Raw genomic sequence first — 23,625 nt, 5'->3', positions numbered from 1 at the left:
GACGCTCAGTAACACAAAGGCTGTCACCATTTTCACAGACAGGACTGAAATGACACTCATCACCTGGATTTGATAAAAAGTTACTTTTCATAAAACATCTTTTAAAGGGACTGTTTGTAACTTTCAGAAATGCTTGTTAACAGCGACACCTGTGGCCGCTAAGTCAAAGAAAGTCAGCGTCGGGCTTGTGCTTGTGCTCTTGCTTGTATTCGCGCTTGTGCTCGCTCTAAATAGACATAAACGAGCATCGCTCAAAACAGTGAGGCGACACGCGTCAGCTAAAACCACAATATCACTCTATCTTTCACCTGCTTGGCAGTAATGTTAGCTGGCGAAAGTTTCTCCATGAATCAATGCTGATTCTAATGTTGGCTTTTCCTACCTCAGCCTCCCGACCGCGGCCGGAGGGAACAGGGGAGACACCGGCACCCGGTCAGAGACGATAACGTAACTCGCTGTGGAGCCCCGTCACTTCACAAGACACGGGAAACTTCTGTTGGTCTGGAGGAGCTCCAGCATTTGTTTCTGCACAAACGTCCACTGTACATTCGCTAGATATTCTCAGAGCTACGAAGTCTTCTGCAGTGTGTACTGTGCGCGCATGCACGTGAGATTAGAGAGAGCTGAGTGAAGGCAAGCAGGCAGAGGAGCAGAGGAGAAAAGTCTCCGGACCTGGAGACCAAAGCTAGGGTCTCCCCCGCGTACTACGACCGCGGCCAACACTGTTTTGCAAGACGTGCTTCACTAGATATAACTTTGCGGTTTTGGTGCTTCCGTGTAGTTTGTGTTGGAGTCTGAGTCTGAACAGCGTAGCCACACACGAGCGCACATGGGACACCGACCCGGGTGATTTATACGTTTAAGAAGTTACAAACAGTCCCTTTAAACGAAGCATTCATGTTCTTTTAAAGCCACCTCAAATTAATACATTCAAACCAGGAACTCTCCGTGTACAACCAGGTGTTACTGTGTTATAATAGTGATCAATAAGCTCTGCAGAGTTGAAAACAGTTTAAATATAAAACGATCCAGTGTGAGTTTATGATGTTTCTGCTAAAACTAAACCCAACAAATAAAAGTACAGTTCATGAAAAGCAGCAAAATAAAAGGAAACTCTCAGAGTTAAACATAAAAGCAGTAACATGTTACCTTACCAAAGGAGCCGGCAGCTAAAATGAAGAAACAATTGGTTTTAAAATCAGACAATTTGTGGATGTCAGCAGAACTGCAACAGACCCAGTAGCTACCCGACTTCCCTGCTAAGCCGTTGTGATATAAAAGCAAATATGAAATGACTGAAATACTGCAGAAAAAGAAGAAGACTTCACTCCTCCTGCTCACATCCTGTGAGTGAGGAAGTCATCTTTTGAGACAACTTGATCTTATCAGGGTGCAAATTACTTTTTTATTTTCAAAGATTATTTTTATCACATGACTCTCAGCAAGCCTGTATGACTTATTAGGGGCCGAACAGTTATGCTGCTGGTCCCTCTTGTTTCTGTCGATATTATCTTCTCCTGTAGTTCTTGGAGACTACTAAGACTACTAAACGTCATCATGCAGACTCGTCCGCCATTACAGTCTCGTTGTTTATACTTACGCTCATGCGACCGTGGTGTAGTTTATTTATAGCCTAATGTCAGCTTTTTACTTCATAAAAGTGGTGTTTATTTGTGGAGATTATCTTGCTGAACAAAACGTAAAGAATCATAAACATTTGTTTGCCACCGAGCTTATTTTCTGCAATAATCCAAAACCCAATGTAAAAATCCCATTGGCTTTTTGTCGAGGGAACCAGGGCGATGCTAACTTCCTGGCTGGCCTACAAAAATACGTCATCACTGGAGCACTCTATAGAGGGAGCTTTATTACGAGTAGTTTATTTGTTTGGTACTGTTTTGTTATTACAAAGGAGGAGGATTTGAGTCCATCAGTACAGATAGCCAGTGTTCATCATATCAGATCATATAACCAAAGAGTAATTTATTATACAACAAACAGCTGTTTCTTCTGTTGGAAAAATCAGATAATACAAGTCAATACGTAGCAGCTGTTTACTGTGTTAATGCTGTAACCTTGACTGTTAGCCAACAGAGATTTATAATGTAGATCTGCATGTCGTTTACTATCAACTATCGAGTGATCCAGTTAGTTTAGATAAAGGTCTAGATGTACTCATGCTGAATTTCTTCATTTTAAACATGCAACTTCTCAGTAATGTTAGCAAATACAGAAGTGGTGAAGTGGTGAAGTGGTGAAGCGGTGATGCCTGTTGTTGAGAAGGTTAAAGAAGTTTGTTGCCGTCTTGGTGCAGACTATACGGAGCCTCTTTGTTAATATTTTATTACCTTTATAAAGTATAGCTGCAACGTAACCCTCGGCTACAGCTAAAACAAAAGCAGTCTGTATGTAGTCTAACTATTTAGCTTAGTTTGCCACATATCTTAAAATGCTTGTAAACTAAGCACCTGGCTGAGACAAAGCAGCTCCTCCTCCCCCTGTTCATAATCTACTTATTCCCCCTCGGTCAGATCCTACGCCACTTCAACCTGGACTTCCACTGCTATGCTGACGACACTCAGATCTACCTCAGCACCAACACCCCCCACAACCCACCGCTCTCCCACATCAACTCCTGCCTCTCTGCAATTAAAGCCTGGATGCAACAGAACTTTCTAAAACTCAACAGCGACAAAACACAACTCCTTCTCATCGGCTCCAAATCCACCCTCACCAAAACCAACAACCTCACACTCAACATCGATGGCACTTCTGTTTCCCCCTCCCCCCAGGCACGCAACCTTGGCGTGATCTTTGACTCCACCCTCTCCCTCGAGCCCCACATCCGCCAACTGGTCAAAATATCCTTCTTCCACCTCCGCAATATCGCAACAATCCGTCCCTCCCTCACACCCCCTACAGCAGAGACACTCATCCACGCCTTCATCTCCTCCCGCCTTGACTATTGCAACTCACTCCTCTATGGCATCAGCAACACCTCCAACTACAACTGGTCCAGAATGCAGCTGCCTGACTCATCACCCACACCAAATCATGGCATCATATCACCCCAGTCCTGAAAGACCTTCACTGGCTCCCCGTCTCCCACCGGATCTCCTACAAAATCCTGACCCTCACCTACAAAGCCCTCCACCAACTTGCGCCCCCCTGTCTCTCTGAACTCCTATCCCCCTACCAACCTCAACGGTCCCTCAGATCCACCTCAGCTGGTTTACTCTCCACCCCCAAGTCCAAACTCCGCAGCTTTGGGGACAGAGCATTCTCCAGGGCAGCTCCCAAGCTCTGGAACTCACTCCCCAATCTCATCAGAGACTCCGATTCCCTCACCACATTCCAGTCCCGCCTCAAAACACATCTTTTCTCATCTGCTTACCCATAGCCCCCCCCCTCCCACTACCCATCAGTCCGTGTGTATGTATGTGATTGTGCCTGTGTATGTCGCTTTTTGTCGTTCGTCTCCTGTCTGTCTCACACCGTTTTCCCCCTGACTATGTTAAAGCGTCTTTGAGATCACTAAAAAGCGCTATATAAATCTAATATATTATTATTTATTATTACAAGGCTGACGTGGGAAATGTGAAGCTAAAATGCACACTTCAATATTTGTTTATTTATTACAAGTCATTTTGTCGTCGCAATACTGAACAATGTTATCGCACATCTCAGATTTTACTCGTATCCTGCAGGCCTACACTCAGCTTAAATCCAGAGGAGCAAACTGACAAGTCAAGTTCCTCAGAAAGTGTGCCACGTCAAAGAGTAAATAGTCAATAAGTGAAAAATAAACACACTTCTGGACTGAGGAAGACGTTTTGTCGCTATGACGATCCTGCAGAAGGACTTGTCGATAAAACCCAGCCAACCAACTTCCCCTTTTTACTCAGTTCTCAGCTTTTTCTCAGCACTCTGTTCATGACTTGACCAGTTTACATCTCACCACTTCACTTTGGCTGTGAGGTGTCTATGTTTCCTTGTAGAACTGAAAATAATATTTATTAACACCAACATCATGCCTCAACTTATTGTAAAGTGTATTTCACACATGTAGGTAGCACAGAGTTTATGATGACTTGTGCACAGTCTGTATCACTGCTGCTCTGCATTGCCGTGCTGATGAGAGAACCTCAGTGATTAAAACGCTTTGTTCACTTCAAATGCTTTTAGTGCTTTTAATTCAGCAGGCTTATACACACGTATATACAAAAACATGATATATAATACTACAATATAATCTTGTAGTACATTGTTAATGTGTGAACTGCTTCTTCTCGTGTCACTATTTAGAATAGTTCCCTATTAAGAGCCTTTTTCGGACTTATACTTGCACTGATCTGATGTACAGATTGCTCATCGCACAGCAACAGTCACATGAGGTCAGTTCACACATATGATTTATTATATCTTGATGGCAAAACTATTTGAGCTGCAGTGTGTGGAGGATTTGAGTTCCCCTTTATTTAACTGTGGCCAGTGAAGATTGCATTTTCCTCTCCAGTGTCTTTTACTACAATAACTGACATATAAAACATTTTGTATAAGTAAAAAATAAAGGTATATAAAGGATTTGTATATTACAAATCCCACCCAAACATGATCACAAAACAACACTCATTTCTTCTTCACTTGAGCGTAGAGATCCTCTGGGACGTCAGCAGCCTGTCTTAAGCTGCTCGCTGTCTGGGACACGTTGACCTGTGCATACAGCGTATCCTGCTGCTGTCCACCGTCCTGCTCCGAGGCCGAGGACGGTTCAGGTCTCCGCTTGGAGAAGTCGATCTCTCCATAATGGATGTCTCCTTCTGTTTTGCTGGCTGGCATTTGAAGAGTCAGCTCGTCACCTCTTTGACTCTGTGAGAAAAAAGGTATTAAAGGTGTTAAATGATATGTCTAAATAGTAATTCAGGTTAAATTAGTTGATGCTGCTAGATTACAGTGCAACCTTTAATATTGTTGTAAAGTACTTCTAGACTGGCTGAAAAATTACACTAAATTACAACCCTCACTAGAGTCAGGCCATATCTTGAAAAGTAGGGGATATGCTGATGATCATTATTCAGAGTGGAGTCCCTCAGGGTTCGATTCTTGGGCCTCGATTATTCAACCTCTGTGTGCTTCCACTAGGCCAAATCATAAAAGTAAAAAAGACTGCTTATCATAGCTATCCAAATAACGTCCAGATCCAAGTAAATAATATAGATGGAAACTTATTACTTTCAGTTTAATCAAGATAAGAAAGTTGATTTTGCAACAAGGAGGAAAGACTCAAAGTTATCGCTCAGGTTACATTATAAATACTAAAGGCAAACATTTTGTATTCATATACTTATCAAAACACAATGCAATTGTACAAAAGGATGACCGTAGAAAACTATGAAGAAGAGTAGGCTACACTAATTTTTTTTTTCTCACTTACATGGTGGAGGCGGGTAATGTTCCTGTTTCTTAACCACTTCAATGTTTCATCTATTTTCTTTAAAACAATATAGACTAAAGTTAAGAGCAAACCATTCCTAATGTACTAACTACCAATTATTTGTAAATGTATGACTTTAGCAGACTTAGAGAATGTGTTTCAGAGAGTATTCATACAGATTAAAATCAGTTAACTCAGTTACTGAACACTTACACCTTGGAGTTACTATAAATATATAGTAGCTAAGAACTAATCTCCATGTAAGAAACTGTTTTAATGTAGTGAGGCATTAATCTCCATTTATGTATAATAACAGCTGGTGCATATTCCTCCTGTTCTTAAATCTTTACACTAGCTTACAGTAAGCTATAAAATACATTTTAAACTGCTGCTGCTAGTTTATAAATCATGTCAAAATGTGTTTCTGATATGTGTGAAGAATACAAATGTTGACTTTTAGGAAGCAGCTAGTGTCTCGAGTCAGAACCAAACTCTTTTAGCTATCATGCTGTAAACAGATAGAACCAGCATCCTGTTGATAATGAATGTGATCCAACTTTAGCCAATTTCAGATCTAAACTTAAAAAAAAGCTAAAAGATTAATATCTGTGTGGGTTTTTGGAGGATGATTGCTTACAGTTGCATCACATTTGTCATGCTTCTTATTATTTAACCTCTAAAAGATTGTCAACTTAGTATTAAGACCGATGCTTTCGACATATTCACTGTAAGCAGATTTAAAATATTCACAACAGTACAAAGAAGTTTAATATTCACCTGAGTTTGTGGACGTTTTGACTTAAACCACCTGGAAGACATGAGAGAGCTGTCAGGATAATTATTGTACTGTCTGTTTCAGGTTAAATAAATAGTGTGCTGCCAATAGAGAGTAAGGACTGATGGGAGATAGACATAATTGAAATTGCATCAGTGGAAAGAAAATCAAGATTGAAACTAAGGTTTTGTCAAAGTCAATTCACAGAACAGGTGCAGAAATTAGCAAACCTAACAGATCATATATTCATCCATGCCCTCAGGGTTACCAACATCGTTTTAGTTGAAACTTTATTGCCAGAAACTGAAATAATTTCATTAATTTACTTACCAAACACAGATAGCAAGGCAGATGAGTATGATGACAAGGATCCCTCCAAGAGCTGAACCCCACTGTAGCGAGCTGACAGAGCTCTCTGTTCATAGAAACACAAAACCAGGTGACTAAAAGAAAACAGGTTAAATGTAGACATGTAACAATACAGGTGTAACCATTATTTGTATAGGGTCATTTCATAAAAAAAACAAAAAGAAAAACAAGTGAAAAACAGAAAAGAGAGGAGAGCAGATCAGATTAAAATAAACATTCAGTTCAATTCTACATTTACCTCCATTATTCATCCGTTGTGATGTCTGACTACCGAGATCATTTGTGGCCACACAGTAATAATCTTCTATATCTGTCACAGAGGTCACCTTGAAGCTGTAAAAGTCTCCTTCAGCTACACTGACAGGTCCGTCTTTGCTGGTCTTGAACCAGGTGAAGCTGACGGGAGGATTGGCTCTGCTGGAGCAGGTCAGGTTCACCAGGCTACCTGCTGACACCAAACCTGATGGACTGATGGACACTGAGGTGTTCTTGGGAGCATCTGAGGAAAATGTGAGATTCACTTTATTCATTAAAATCATCCCATGAATCATCATGTGCTGACAGGATCTAATAACAAACACTTATTATCTTACATGAAACACTGAGCGTCGTTCTCTTCTCTGCTGTCTTGACGTCTTTTCCTTCATTTACAGGATATCTGGCTGAACAGGTGATGATGAATCCATCATGTTCGTCTGACAGAGTGAAGGTCGTCTGGATTTTAGTTGTGAAGGTTCGATCTGTGTTTTCCTCTATTTTGTTGTGAGGGTCTTGTTGGAGAGTCCAGGTGAGTTCAGGAGGGGAGTGTGGACAGGGAGTGAAAGCTGAGCAGGTTATAGTGACAGACTCCTTCTCCTTCAGATCACCTGAGATCTCAATGCTGGGCCTCGGAGGAGAATCTGGAGTTTCAAATCAAGCACAGATTGTACAATAAAAAATAGATCATGATAGATTAGAAAACTTTTTAAATGCCAAAGCTGACACAGAAGGTGACAATCTTGTATTGAAAATGCATAAAGTGTCTAAGGTTTGCTTTTTAATATCTCAAAATTTGACCATTTTAATGTGAAACTGTAACAACAGAATCAGTGTTTAATCAGAATTTAAATTCATGGCAAAGTGAAAAACCTCCAAAATTAAAAGTTGCAACTTTCACTTTTTATTTTAAACAATAACGTTATAGACTGACTGATAAAAAACAAAGCTCTCTTACCTTTGACTGTTATTTGAAGAGGATCACAAGGAGTTGTTGCCACAAATGGTCCATTCTCAATTCTGAAGTAGTACCAGTCTGTGTAACTTGTGATTAAACTGGAAAATAAAGTGTTGCAGTTTTTCTGACTCAGGTCTCCAATAAGACTCATTGGATAGATATTATCCGTCCTGCTACTGTTTAAAATCACATTATGTGGTTTGTCAGCAAAATGTTTGTCAGTTTTAATCCAAATTCCGATGGTTGGTCTTGTGCTGTTGAATGCCTCTCCTGGTTTAACTGTAAAGTTACATGGGATTTGCAGACAGGATCCACTCAGTGCTTCCATCTGCTTTGGTGTAGTGATGAATAGGCTTGAGTCTCCATGACAATCAGCCACAGCACCTGTGAAACAGACTCTTGATGAACAAATTGTGAAGCAAAATCTGCATGAAGAGAAAGTTCATGATGCACAAACTGTAATTCAGCAGCAACATGTTTGGTCTTTTTAACAATGTCAATATGAAACATTTCACTTTGCAGACAGAGCATGAACAGTTGGAAAAAATAACGTCTCCAAATAAAAGTGACTGAACAAACTGCTCACCTGAAACTAAGAAGTCGCTCAGTAACACGATGGCTGTCACCATTTTCACAGACTGGACTGAAATGACACTCATCACCTGGATTTGACAAAAAGTTACATTTCATAAAAAATCTTTTTAAATGAAAGCATTCATGTTCTTTTAAAGCCATCTCAAATTAATACATTCAAATCAGGAACTCTCCATGTACAATCAGATATTACTGTGTTATAATAGTGATTAATAATCTCTGCAGAGTTAAAAACAGTTTCAATATAAAATGATCCAGTGTGAGTTTATGATGTTTCTGCTAAAACAAAACCCAATAAATAAAAGTAGAGTTCATGAAAAGCAGCAAAATAAAAATAAAACTCAGAGTTAAACATAAAAGCAGTAACATGTTACCTTACCAAAGGAGCCCGCAGCTAAAACGAAGAAACAATTAGTTTTAAAATCAGACAATTTGTGAATGTCAGCAGAACTGCAACAGACCCAGTAGCTACCCGACTTCCCTGCTAAGCCGTTGTGATATAAAAGCAAACATGAAATGACTGAAATACTGCAGAAAAAGAAGAAGAAGAAGTCTTGACTCCTCCTGCTCACACCCTTTGAGTGAGGAAGTCATCTTTTGAGACAACTTGACCCATTAGGATGCAAATTACTTTTTTATTCTCAAAGATTATTTTTATCACATGACTCACAGCAAGCCTGTATGCCTTATTAGGGGCCGAACAGTTATGCTGCTGGTCCCTCTTGTTTTTGTCGATATTATCTTCTCCTGTAGTTCTTGGAGACTACTAAGACTACTAAACGTCATCATGCCGACTCATCCACTATTAGAGCCTCGTTGTTTATACTCGTGCTCATGCGACCGTGGTGTAGTTTATTTATAGCCTAATGTTAGCTTTTTACTTCATAAAAGTGGTGTTCATTTGTGGAGATTATCTTGCTGAACAAAACGTATAAGTATCATAAACATTTGTTTGCCACCGAGCTTGTTTTCTGCAATAATCCAAAACCCAATGTAAAAATCCCATTGGCTTTTTGTCGAGGGAACCAGGGCGATGCTAACTTCCTGGCTGGCCTACAAAAATATGTCATCACTGGAGCACTCTATTGAGAGTTTTATTACGAGTAGTTTAGTTGTTGTGGTACTGTTTTGTTATTACAAAGGAGGATGGTTTGCTGTAACCCTGACTGTTAGCCAACAGAGATTTATAATGTATATCTGCATGTTGTTCACTGTCAACTATCAAGTGATCCAGTTGGTTTACATAAAGGTCTAGATGTACTCATGCTGAATTTCTTCATTTTAAACATGCAACTTCTCAGTAATGTTAGCAAATAAGGAAGTGGTGAAGCGGTGATGCCTGTTGTTGACAAGGTTAAAGAAGTTGTTGCCGTCTTGATGCAGACTATACGGAGCCTCCATGCTATTATTTTATCACCTTCATAAAGTGTAGTTGCAACGTAACCCTCGGCTACACAAGCTAAAACAAAAGCAGTCTGTATGTAGTCTAACTGTTAAGCTCAGTTTGACACATATCTTAAAATGGTTATAAACTAAGCAGCTGGCTGAGAAAAAGCAGCTCCTACTCCGTCTACTAGCATTACCTGCAGGCAGTGCTTCTAGTTTTACGTCCTTTTTGCTCCTATTTGTGCATACAAAGAATTGAGGGGAAGAAAAATAATGATAATAAAAATGTGGCAAAAACAGCCCAACCTTACAGAGAGGAAACAATTTTCATCTTCATTTCTGCAGTAATTAAAATGACTGTATGGAGAAAAGGGATACACAATACATAACAAAACAAGGTCGATGCCTTCTCAGAAATAATCAGAAGATATCATGAAACAAAATGACACATAAACATGTCAAAACTAAATGTAATCTTGTACAACATTACTAATTTGTGTGCAGAACTGCTTCTGGTGCCATGTTCACCATCCTTTTCATGTCATCATTTTTTACTATAGCTCCCTATTTAAAGCTTTGGGACTTTTATTTGCACACATCTGGACATATGAATAACAAATCACACATAAACAGCTGCGTGAGTTCAGCACACAAATATTTATTTATTTTTATTTTATTTTATCTTTATTTAACCACATAAGTCAATTGAGAACCAATTCTCATTTACAATGACGACGTGGACAAGAGGCAGCAAGACATAAGAACAGGGGTCTCCAACCTGTTTCACTCTGAGAGCTAATTTGACAAAATGAAAGTGGCTGAGAGCTACTCAAAGCACCAAGTCTGTCTTACTTTTATGGTCCTTTAATAACGTTTCTGCCACCGCAGTCATCGCCTCTTTTACAATTCTTTCATAGGTGAAGGGCTTTTTTGTTTCGTTAGAATGTGCGCCACTAAACGATGGCTCTTTCCTTCATCGGCCTTCTTTGGTAAACAGAGACTGTCGTCTTTTAAGGATTGTTTTTGGCTCCTTTACCTTCTTTGTTCATAAACTGCTACCAGCCGGAAAGTCCCATGAAAAGTTGCTTTGGACTTGGCGCTCGATGTTACATTTTTTACTGACTAACACGCTCACACCGCAAATGTGACACATACCGATTCCTCATGAAAATAATGTATTTTTTGCCTTTTATTGGCCTGCGGTCATTGTCAAATCCGGTCTCTGTATGTTATGGCGTTACAAACCTGACAGCAGCCTAACTAGTTTAATTGACAGCCGATAGGCATATAATCATTTGGTCTCAGAATGGGGTGGGATGTCTGTGAATTTGATTGGGTTGTAATTTGAACAGTTTTACAAAGAACTGTTAGCGAGCCACTCAGAAACGGGTAGCGAGCGAGCTACTTGTTGGAGACCCCTGCATTAGAACATAGAACATAAATACGACTAGTGCAATAAAACAGACAAAATTAAAACATCACAATAAATACAGTATATACAACAATATATATATATATATATATATATACAACAATATATATATATATATATATATATATATATATATATATGTGCTGTGTTCCAGAGAGGCAAATTCAGAAGCAGGTGCAGCGATCAGAAACTATCACTTGTAATGAGTCATTAAAGGAGGGTAACAGAATGACGGTGTGGAGTTTTAGCATCTTTTGCAACTCATTCCAGTCACTAGGAGCAGCAAACTGGAATGAGAGACGACCAAAGGAGGAATGACCATACTGAAGAATTTGCTAGAACGTAAATTGCAGTTCCTGTTGTAGATATTGAGTAGTGACCGGAGGTATGGAGGGGTTTTGCCAATGATAGTATTCTGGTCTGACGCCTGCTATAGAGGGATGGCCAGTTGACTATAGAGAATACAGGTTACAGTGATGAGTGTTGAAAGGGACACCGGTGACAAAGCGAATGGCAGTATGGTAGATGACGTCCAGTTTATTGAGATGATTTTTGGAGGCGAGTCTGTAGATTAAGTCACCATAATCCAGGATTGGGAGAATATGTTGATAACTGACATTGAAAATCTGCAGGATGTGGATGTTTTAAATTTCTCTCAATTGAACTGTAGGCAGCAAAGAAAACATTAAGGCACATTAAATATGAATTCTACACAAATGTATTTTTTGTCTTTCAACAAGAGCACTCAGTTTCTCTTCACTTGAGCGTAGAGATCCTCTGGGCCGTCGGCGGTCTTTCTTAAACTGTTTGCTGTGTGGGACACTTTGACCTGTGCGTACAGCGTATTTATAGCCTAATGTTAACTTTTTACTTCATAAAAGTAGTGTTCATTTGTGGACATTATCTTGCTGAACAAAACGTGTAAGTATCATAAACGCTTGTTTGCCAAGGAGCTTATTTTCTGCAAAAATCCAAAACCCAATTTAAAAATCCCATTGGATTTTTGTCGAGGGAACCAGGGCGACGCTAACTTCCTGGCTGGCTTACAAAAATATGTCATCACTGGAGCACTCTAAAGAGGGAGTTTTATTACGAGTAGTTTAGTTGTTGTGGTACCGTTTTGTTTTTACAAAGGAGGATGGTTTGCTGTAACCCTGACTGTTAGCCACAGAGATTTATAATGTATATCTGCATGTCGTTCACTGTCAACTATCAAGTGATCCAGTTGGTTTACATAAAGGTCTAGATGTACTCAGGCTGAATTTCTTCATTTTAAACATGCAACTTCTCAGTAATGTTAGCAAATACAGAAGTGGTGAAGTGGTGAAGCGGTGATGCTTGTTGTTGACAAGGTTAAAGAAGTTGTTGCCGTCTTGGTGCAGACGATACAGAGCCTCTTTGTTATTATTTTATTACCTTCATAAAGTGTAGTTGCAACGTAACCCTCGGCTACACAAGCTAAAACAAAAGTAGTCTGTATGTAGTCTAACTGTTTAGCTCAGTTTGACACATATCTTAAAATGGTTATAAACTAAGCAGCTGGCTGAGAAAAAGCAGCTCCTCATCCGTCTACTAGCATTACCTGCAGGCAGTGCTTCTAGTTTTACATGACATATAAAACTTCTTGTATTAGTAAAGAATAAAGGTATATTACAAATACTATCCAAACATGATCACAAAACAACACTCATTTTTTCTTCACTTGAGCGTAGAGATCCTCTGGGACGTCAGCAGCCTTTCTTAAGCTGTTAGCTGTCTCGGACACGTTGACCTGTGCATACAGTGTATCCTGCTGCTGTCCACCGTCCTGCTCCGAGGCCGAGGACGGTTCAGGTCTCCGCTTGGAGAAGTCGATCTCTCCATAATGGATGTCTTCTTCTGTTTTGCTGGCTGGCATTTGAAGAGTCAGCTCGTCACCTCTTTGAGTCTGTCAGAAAAAAGGTGTTAAATGATACGTCTGAATACTGATTCAGGTTAAATTTGTTGATGCTGCTAGATTACAGTGCAACCTTTAATATTGTTGTAAAGTACTTCTAGACTGACTGAAAGATTACACTAAATTACAACCCTCACTAGAGTCAGGCCATATCTTGAAGGTAGGGGCTATGCTGTCGCCCTTAGTGATCATTATTCAGAGTGGAGTGCCCCAGGGTTCGATTCTCGGGCCTCGATTATTCAACCTCTGTGTGCTTCCACTAGGCCAAATCATAAAAGACAAAAAGACATATCTATGACAAAGATCATAGATATCCAAATAACGTCAAAATCCAAATAAATGATATGGATGAAAACTTATTACCTTCAGTTAAATCAAGATAAGAAAGTTGATTTTGCAACAAGGCGGAAAGACTCAAAGTTATCGCTCAGGTTACATTATAAAGACTAAAGGCCAACATTTTGTATTCATATACTTATCAAAGCACAATGCAATTGTACAAAAGGATGACCATAGAAGACTATGAAGAAGAGTAGGGTACACTAATTTTGTATTTCTCACATACATGGTGGAGGCGGGTAATGTTCCTGTTTCTTAACCACTTCAATGTTTCATCTATTTTCTTTAAAACAATATAGACTAAAGTTAAGAGCAAACCATTCCTAATGTACTAACTACCAATTATTTGTAAATGTATGTATGACTTTAGCAGACTTGGAGAATGTGTTTCAGAGAGTATTCATACAGATTAAAATCAGTTAACTCAGTTACTAAACACTTACACCTGGGAGTTACTATAAATATATAGTAGCTAACAACTAATCTCCATGTAAGAAACTGTTTTAATGAAGTGAGGCATTAATCTCCATTTATGTATAATAACAGCTGGTGCATATTCCTCCTGTTCTTAAATCTTTACACTAGCTTACAGTAAGCTATAAAATACATTTTAAACTGCTGCTGCTAGTTTATAAATCATGTCAAAATGTGTTTCTGATATGTGTGAAGAATACAAATGTTGACTTTTAGGAAGCAGCTAGTGTCTCGAGTCAGAACCAAACTCTTTTAGCTATCATGCTGTAAACCGATAAAACCAGCATCCTGTTGATAATGAATGTGCTCCAACTTTAGCCATTTTCAGATCTAAACTTAAAAAAAAGCTAAAAGATTAATATCTGTGTGGGTTTTTGGAGGATGATTGCTTACAGTTGCATCACATTTGTCATGCTTCTTATTATTTAACCTCTAAAAGATTGTCAACTTAGTATTAAGACAGATGCTTTCGACATATTCACTGTGAGCAGATTTAAAATATTCACAACGCACACTGTACAATGATGTTTAATATTCACCTGAGTTTGTGGACGTTTCGATTTAAACCACCTGGAAGACATGAGAGAGCTGTCAGAATAATTATTGTACTGTCTGTTTCAGGTTAAATAAATAGTGTGCTGCCAACAGACAGTAAGGACTGATGGGAGACAGACATAATTGAATGTGCATCAGTGGAAAGAAAATCCAGATTGAAACTAAGGATTTGTCAAAGTCAATTCACAGAACAGGTGCAGAAATGAGCAAAATTGACATGCCCTCACCATGAACATAGTTGAAACTTCAGTGCCAGAAACAGAATTAATTTAACTAATTTACTTACCAAACACAGATAGCAAAGCAGATGAGTATGATGACAAGGATCCCTCCAAGAGCTGAACCCCACTGTAGCGAGCTGACAGAGCTCTCTGTTCATAAAAACACAAAACCAAGTGACTATAAAAGAAAACTGTTTAAATGTAGACATGTAACAATACAGGTGTAACCATTATTTGTATACGGTCATTTCATAAAAATGCAGTAAAAAGTGCTTAAGAAGAAACTAAAACAAACAAGTGAAAAACAGAAAAGAGAGGAGAGCAGATTAGATTAAATCAAATCAAACAGATTCAGTTCAGTTCTACATTTACCTGCATTATTAATCCGTGATGTCTGATTACCGAGATCATTTGTGGCCACACAGTAATAATCTTCTATATCTGTCACAGAGGTCACATTGAAGCTGTAAAAGTCTCCTTCAGCTACAATGATGGGTCCGCTTTTGCTGGTCTTGAACCAGGTGAAGTTGACGGGAGGCTTGGCTCTGCTGGAGCAGGTCAGGTTCACCAGGCTACCTGCTGACACCAAACCTGATGGACTGATGGACACTGAGGTGTCTTTGGGAGCATCTGAGGAAAATGTGAGATTAACTTTATTCATTAAAATCATCCCATGAATCATCATGTGCTGACAGGATCCAATAACAAACACTTATTATCTTACATGAAACATTGAGCGTCGTTTTCTCCTCTGCTGTCTTGACGTCTTTTCCTTCATTTACAGGATATCTGGCTGAACAGGTGATGATGAATCCATCATGTTCGTCTGACAGAGTGAAGGTCTTCTGGATTTTAGTTGTGAAGGTTCGATCTGTGTTTTCCTCTATTTTGTTGTGAGGGTCTTGTTGGAGTGTCCAGGTGAGTTCAGGAGGGGAGTGTGGACAGGGAGTGAAAGCTGAGCAGGTTATAGTGACAGACTGATTCTCCTTCAGATCACCTGAGATCTCAATGCTGGGCTTCGGAGGAGAATCTGGGGTTTCAAATCAAACACAGATTGTACAATAAAAAAATAGATCATGATAGATAAGAACTCTTTTTAAAAACCAAAGCTGACACAGAAAGTGACAATCTTGTATTGAAAATGCATAAAGTATATAAAGTTTGCTTTTTAATGTCCCAAAATTTTACAATTTTAATGTCAAACTGTAACAACAGAATCAGTGTTTAATCAGAATTTAAATTCATGGCAAAGTGAAAAACCTCCAAAATTAAAAAGATGCAACTTTCACTTTTTATTCTAAACAATAACATTATAGACTGACTGATAAAAAACAAAACTCTCTTACCTTTGACTATTATTTGAAGAGGATCACAAGGAGCTGTTGCCACAAATGGTCCATTCTCAATTCTGAAGTAGTACCAGTCTGTGTTTACACTGGAAAATAAAGTGGTGCAGTTTTTCTGACTCAGGTCTCCAGTAAGACTCATTGGATAGATATTATCCGTCCTGCTACTGTTTAAAATCACATCATTTGGTTTGTTTAAAAAATCTGTGGTATTTTTCATCCACATTCCAAAGGTTGTTCTTGTGCTGTTGAATTTCTCTTCTGGTTTAACTCTAAAGTTACATGGGATTTGCAGACAAGATCCACTCAGTGCTTCCATCTCCTTTGGTGCAGTAATGAATAGGGCTGTTCTTTCAGGACAAAAAGCCAAAGCACCTGTGAAACAGACTCATGATGAACAAATTGTGGAGCAAAATGTGCATGAAGAGAAAGTTCATGATGCACAAACTGTAATTCAGCAGCAACACATTTGGTCTTTTTAACAATGTCAGTATGAAACATTTCGCTGCAGACAGAGCATGAACAGTTGGAAAAAGTAACGTCTCCAGATAAAAGTGACTGAACAGACAGCTCACCTGAAACTAAGAAGACGCTCAGTAACACGATGGCTGTCACCATTTTCACAGACTGGACTGAAATGACACTCATCACCTGGATTTGACAAAAAGTTACTTTTCATAAAGCATCTTTTAAACGAAACATTCATGTTCTTTTAAAGCCACCTCAAATTAATACATTCAAACCAGGAACTCTCCATGTACAACCAGATGTTACTGTGTTATAATAGTGATCAATAATCTCTGCAGAGTTAAAAACAGTTTAAATATAAAATGATCCAGTGTGAGTTTATGATGTTTCTGCTAAAAGAAAACCCAACAAATAAAAGTAGAGTTCATTAAAAACAGCAAAATCAAAGAAAACTCTGAGTTAAACATAAAAGCAGTAACATGTTACCTTACCAAAGGAGCCGGCGGCTAAAAGGAAGAAACAATTAATTTTTAAATCAGACAATTTCTGAATGTCAGCAGAACTGCAACAGACCCAGTAGCTACCCGACTTACCTGCTAAGCCGTTGTGATATAAAAGCAAATATGAAATGACTGAAATACTGCAGAAAAAGAAGAAGTCTTCACTCCTCCTGTTCGCACCATGTGAGTGAGGAAGTCATCTTTTGAGACAATTTGATCTCATCAGGGTGCGAATGACATATTTATTCTCAAAGATTATTGTCATCACATTACTCACAGCAAGCCTGTATGTCTTATCTTCTCTTGTAGTTCATGTTACATCAATCACAATATTGATATATTAAACAAATGTAAAAAAAATTGAAAACATGTCGTTAAGGTGAACAGTAGATATAAAATATAGACATGTACCGTATAGAGGGAGTTTTATTACGAGTAGTTTACTTGTTGTGGTACTGTTTTGTTGTTACAAAGGAGGATGGTTTGAGACCATCAGTACAGATAGCCAGTGTTCATCATATCAGATCATATAACCAAAGAGTAATTTATTATACAACAAACAGCTGTTTCTTCTGTAGGAAAGCTCAGATAATACAAGTTAATACGTAGCAGCTGTATACTGTGTTGTTGCTGTAACCTTGACTGTTAGCCAAAAGATATTTATAATGTAGATCTGCATATCGTTCACTGTCAACTATCAAGTGATCCAGTTAGTTTAGATAAAGATCTAGATGTACTCATGCTGAATTTCTTATTTTTAAACATGCAACTTCTCAGTAATGTTAGCAAATACAGAAGTGGTGAAGTGGTGAAGTGCTGTTGTTGACAAGGCGTGGGAAATGTACAGCTAATATGCACACCTCAATAGTTTATTTATTACAAGTCGTATTGTCATCACAATACTGAACAATGTTATCGCACATCTCAGATTTTACTCGTATCCTGCAGGCCTACACTCAGCTTAAATCCAGAGGAGCAAACAACAAGTCAAGTTCCTCAGAAAGTGTTCCACGTCAAAGAGTAAATAGTCAATAAGTGAATAATAAACACAATTCTGGACTGATGAAGATGTTTTGTCGCTATGACGATCCTGCAGAAGGACTTGTCGATAAAACCCAGCCAACCGACTTCCCCTTTTTACTCAGTTCTCAGCTTTTTCTCACGCTCTGTTCATGACTTGACCAGTTTACATCCCACCACTTCTCTTTGGCTGTGAGGTGTCTATGTTTCCTTGTAGAACTGAAAATAATATTTATTAATACCCACATCATGCCGCAACTTATTCTAAAGTGTATTTCACACATGTAGGTAGCACAGAGTTTATGCTGACTTGTGCACAGTCTGTATCACTGCTGCTCTGCATTGCCGTGCTGATGAGAGAACCTCAGTGATTAAAACGCTTTGTTCACTTCAAATGCTTTTAGTGCTTTTAATTCAGCAGGCTTATACACACGTATATACAAAAACATGATATATAATACTACAATATAATCTTGTAGTACATTGTTAATGTGTGAACTGCTTCTTCTCATGTCACCATTTAGAATAGTTCCCCATTAAGAGCCTTTCGGACTTATACTTGATCTGATGTACAGATTGCTAATCGCACAGCAACAGTCATATGAGGTCAGTTCACACATATGATTTATTATATCTTGATGGCAAAACTATTTGAGCTGCAGTATGTGGAGGTTTTGAGTTCCCCTTTAACTGTGGCCAGTGAAGATTGCATTTTCCTCTCCAGTGTATTTTCCTACAATAACTGACGTATAAAACTTCTTGTATAAGCAAAACATAAAGGTATATTACAAATCCCACCCAAACATGATCACAAAACAACACTCATTTCTTCTTCACTTGAGCGTAGAGATCCTCTGGGACGTCAGCAGCCTGTCTTAAGCTGCTCGCTGTCTGGGACACGTTGACCTGTGCATACAGCGTATCCTGCTGCTGTCCACTGTCCTGCTCCGAGGCCGAGGACGGTTCAGGTCTCCGCTTGGAGAAGTCGATCTCTCCATAATGGATGTCTTCTGTTTTGCTGGCTGGCATTTCAAGAGTCAGCTCGTCACCTCTTTGACTCTGTGAAAAAAAAGGTGATAAAGGTGTTAAATGATACGTCTGAATACTGATTCAGGTTAAATTAGTTGATGCTGCTAGATTACAGTGCAACCTTTAATATTGTTGTAAAGTACTTCTAGACTGGCTGAAAAATTACACTGAATTACAACCCTCACTAGAGTCTGGCCATATCTTGAAGGTAGGGGCTATGCTGTCGCCCTTAGTGATCATTATTCAGAGAGTGGAGTCCCCCAGGGTTCGATTCTCGGGCCTCCATTATTTAACCTCTGTGTGCTTCCACTAGGCCAAATCATAAAAGACAAAAAGACTGCTCATCATAGCTATCCAAGTAACGACCAGATCCAAATAAATAATATAGATGGAAACTTATTTCCTTCAGTTAAATCAAGATAAGAAAGTTGATTTTGCAACAAGGAGGAAAGACTCAAAGTTATCGCTCAGGTTACATTATAAAGACTAAAGGCAAACATTTTGTATTCATATACTTATCAAAGCACAATGCAATTGTACAAAAGGATGACCATAGAAAACTATGAAGAAGAGTAGGCTACACTAATTTTGTTTTTTCTCACTTACATGGGCGGGGTGGACGGAGGCGGGTAATGTTCCTGTTTCTTAACCGCTTCAACATTTCATCTTCCTTTAAAACAATATAGACTAAAGGCAAGAGCATGTCATTCCTAATGTACTAACTACCAGTCCTTTGTAAATGTATGTATGACTTTAGCAGACTTGGAGAATGTGTGTTTCAGAGAGTATTCATACAGATTAAAATGAGTGGGAAATAACAATTAAGGTTATGCTAACAAAACTGAAGTTATTTTGGTTTTAGTTCATTAGGCTAATGGCATAACCTTTGGTAATTTGATATATATTTCGTTATTTTTGTCCAATTTAATTTTTAATCTTCCCAGTTTACATAGCTATTGAATAACACTTAAAGGTAGGATTGATAGTGTTGTTCAAATACATTTTTTGTTATATTTGTTGAAATTCTCATTGCATGACAGGGTGCTCCAACTTTAGCCATTTTCAGATCTAAACTTAAAACAGTTTAGATTTCTTACAGTTTCCAAACACAGCATGTTGCTAACAGGTTTGTTTTGTCACATTTGTTGTGCTTCTTATTATTTAACCTCTCAAAGATTGTCAACTTAGTATTAAGACTGATGCTTTTGACATAGTCACTGTAAGCAGATTTAAAATATTCACAACACACACTGTACAATGAAGTTTAATATTCACCTGAGTTTGTGGACGTTTCGACTTAAACCACCTGGAAGACATGAGAGAGCTGTCAGAATAATTATTGTACTGTCTGTTTCAGGTTAAATAAATAGTGTGCTGCCAATAGACAGTAAGGACTGATGGGAGACAGACAATATTGATTGTGCATCAGTGGAAAGAAAATCCAGATTGAAACTAAGGATTTGTCAAAGTCAAGTCGCAGAACAGGTGCAGAAATGAGCAAAACTGACAGATCACATACTCATCCATGCCGTCAGGGTTACCAACATAGGTTTAGTTGAAACTTTATTGCTAGAAAGTGAATTAATGTAATTAATTTACTTACCAAACACAGATAGCAAGGCAGATGAGTATGATGACAAGGATCCCTCCAAGAGCTGAACCCCACTGTAGCGAGCTGACAGAGCTCTCTGTTCATAGAAACACAAAACCAGGTGACTAAAAGAAAACAGGTTAAATGTAGACATGTAACAATACAGATGTAAACATTATTTGTATAAGGTCATTTCATAAAAAAAACTAAAATAAAAACAAGTGAAGAAAAGAAAAGAGAGGAGAGCAGATCAGATTAAAATAAACAGATTCAGTTCAGTTCTACATTTACCTGCATTATTAATCCGTGATGACGTCTGATTACCGAGATCATTTGTGGCCACACAGTAATGATCTTCTATATCTGTCACAGAGGTCACCTTGAAGCTGTAAAAGTCTCCATCAGATACACTGACAGGTCCGTCTTTGCTGGTCTTGAACCAGGTGTAGCGGCTGACTGGAGGATTGGCTCTGCTAGAGCAGGTCAGGTTCACCAGGCTACCTGCTGACACCAAACCTGATGGACTGATGGACACTGAGGTGTCTTTGGGAGCATCTGAGGAAGATGGGAGATTCACTGTATTCATTAAAATCATCCCATGAATCATCATGTGCTGACAGGATCCAATAACAAACACTTATTATCTTACATGAAACACTGAGCGTCGTTCTGTTCTCTGCTGTCTTGACGTCTTTTCCTTCATTTACAGGATATCTGGCTGAACAGGTGATGATGAATCCATCATGCTTGTCTGACAGAGTGAAGGTCTTCTGGATTTTAGTTGTGAAGGTTCGATCTGTGTTTTCCTCTATTTTGTTGTGAGGGTCTTGTTGGAGAGTCCAGGTGAGTTCAGGAGGGGAGTGTGGACAGGGAGTGAAAGCTGAGCAGTTTATAGTGACAGACTGCTTCTCCTTCAGATCACCTGAGATCTCAATGCTGGGCCTCGGAGGAGAATCTGGAGTTTCAAATCAAACACAGATTGTACAATAAAAAACAGGTTATGATAGATTAGAACACTTTTTAAATGCCAAAGCTGACACAGAAGGTGACAATATTGTATTGGAAATGCATAAAGTGTCTAAGGTTTGCTTTTTAATATCCCAAATGTGACCATTTTAATGTCAAACTGTAACAACAGAATCAGTGTTTAATCAGAATTTAAATTCATGGCAAAGTGAAAAACCTCCAAAATTAAAAAGATTCAACTTTCACTTTTTATTCTAAACAATAACGTTATAGACTCAATGATAAGAAACAAAACTCTCTTACCTTTGACTGTTATTTGAAGAGGATCACATTCAGCTGTTGCCCTGAATGGTCTGTCTGCAATTCTGAAGAAGTACCTGTCTGTGTAATTTGTGATTAAACTGGAAAATAAAGTGTTGCAGTTTTTCTGACTCAGGTCTCCAGTAAGACTCATTGGATAGAGATTATTCTTCCTGCTACTGTTGAAAATGACATTTTGTCGTTCGTAGTAAAACTTTTTGCTACTTTTAATCCACACTCCGAAGGTTGTTCTTGTGCTGTTGAATTTCTTTCCTTGTTTAACTGTAAAGTTACATGGGATTTGCAGACAAGATCCACTCAGTGCTTCCATCTGCTTTGGTGTAGTAATGAACAGGGCTGTTCTTAGAGGACAATCAGCCAAAGCACCTGTGAAACAGACTCATGATGAACAAATTGTGGAGCAAAATCTGCATGGAGAGAAAGTTCATGATGCACAAACTGTAATTCAACAGCAACATGTTTGGTCTTTTTAACAATGTCAGTATGAAACATTTCACTTTGCAGACAAAGCATGAACAGTTTGAAAAAGTAACGTCTCTACATAAAAGTGACTGAACAAACAGCTCACCTGAGAGAAAGAAGACGCTCAGCAACACGATGGCTGTCACCATTTTCACAGACTGGACTGAAATGACACTCATCACCTGGATTTGACAAAAAGTTACTTTTCATAAAACATCCTTTAAATGAAGCATTCATTTTCTTTCAAAGCCATCTCAAATTAATACATTCAAACCAGGAACTCTCCGTGTACAAGCAGATATTACTGTGTTATAATAGTGATTAATAATCTCTGCAGAGTTAAAAACAGTTTCAATATAAAACTATCCAGTGTGAGTTTATGATATTTCTGCTAAAACAAAACCCCAAAAATAAAAGTAGTGTTCATGAAAAGCAGCAAAATAAAAAATCGTCTCAGAGTTAAACATAAAAGCAATAACATGTTACCTTACCAAAGGAGCTGGCAGCTAAAACGAAGAAACAATTAGTTTTAAAATCAAACAATTTGTGAATGTCAGCAGAACTGCAACAGACCCAGTAGCTACCCGACTTCCCTGCTAAGCCGTTGTGATATAAAAGCAAATATGAAATGACTGAAATACTGCAGAAAAAGAAGAAGACTCAACTCCTTCTGCTCACATCCTGTGAGTGAGGAAGTCATCTTTTGAGACAACTTGATCTCATCAGGGTGCGAATGACATATTTATTCTCAAAGATTATTTTTATCACATGACTCACAGCAAGCCTGTATGCCTTATTAGGGGCCGAACAGTTATGCTGCTGGTCCCTTTTGTTTTTGTCAATATTATCTTCTCCTGTAGTTCTTGGAGACTACTAAGACTACTAAACGTCATCATGCCGACACATCCGTTATTACAGCCTCGTTGTTTATACTCTCGCTCATGCGACCGTGGTGTAGTTTATTTATAGCCTAATGTTAACTTTTTACTTCATAAAAGTGGTGTTCACTTGTGAAGATTATCTTGCTGAACAAAACTTGTAAGTATCATAAACGTTTGTTTGCCACGGAGCTTTTTTTCTGCAATAATACAAAACCCAATGTAAAAATCCCATTGGCTTTTTGTCGAGGGAACCAGGGCGATGCTAACTTCCTGGCTGGCCTACAAAAATACGTCATCCCTGGAGCACCCTATA

The 23,625-nt window shown here is 38.6% G+C and overlaps 2 protein-coding genes across 2 annotated transcripts; both read right to left on the bottom strand.

Annotated features, from left to right (window-relative positions):
* Window positions 1–4,629: 4,629 nt before the first annotated feature.
* On the bottom strand, window positions 4,630–22,580 carry LOC141760095 (myelin-associated glycoprotein-like). The gene is made up of 7 exons (XM_074622746.1): window positions 22,538–22,580; window positions 7,792–8,175; window positions 7,172–7,477; window positions 6,817–7,077; window positions 6,540–6,624; window positions 6,212–6,242; window positions 4,630–4,869 (listed from the first exon to the last, which is right to left on the bottom strand). Exons 1-7 carry the CDS (start codon window positions 22,578–22,580, stop codon window positions 4,630–4,632), a joined length of 1,350 nt encoding a protein of 449 aa, XP_074478847.1.
* LOC141760057 (myelin-associated glycoprotein-like) lies at window positions 12,891–16,692 on the bottom strand. The gene is made up of 7 exons (XM_074622701.1): window positions 16,650–16,692; window positions 16,075–16,449; window positions 15,453–15,758; window positions 15,101–15,358; window positions 14,794–14,878; window positions 14,492–14,522; window positions 12,891–13,130 (listed from the first exon to the last, which is right to left on the bottom strand). Exons 1-7 carry the CDS (start codon window positions 16,690–16,692, stop codon window positions 12,891–12,893), a joined length of 1,338 nt encoding a protein of 445 aa, XP_074478802.1.
* Window positions 22,581–23,625: the final 1,045 nt, after the last annotated feature.

This window comes from Sebastes fasciatus, chromosome 21, assembly GCF_043250625.1.
Source record: "Sebastes fasciatus isolate fSebFas1 chromosome 21, fSebFas1.pri, whole genome shotgun sequence".
Classification (NCBI taxonomy): domain Eukaryota; kingdom Metazoa; phylum Chordata; class Actinopteri; order Perciformes; family Sebastidae; genus Sebastes; species Sebastes fasciatus.
This window is presented reverse-complemented; position numbering and strand designations above follow the sequence as displayed.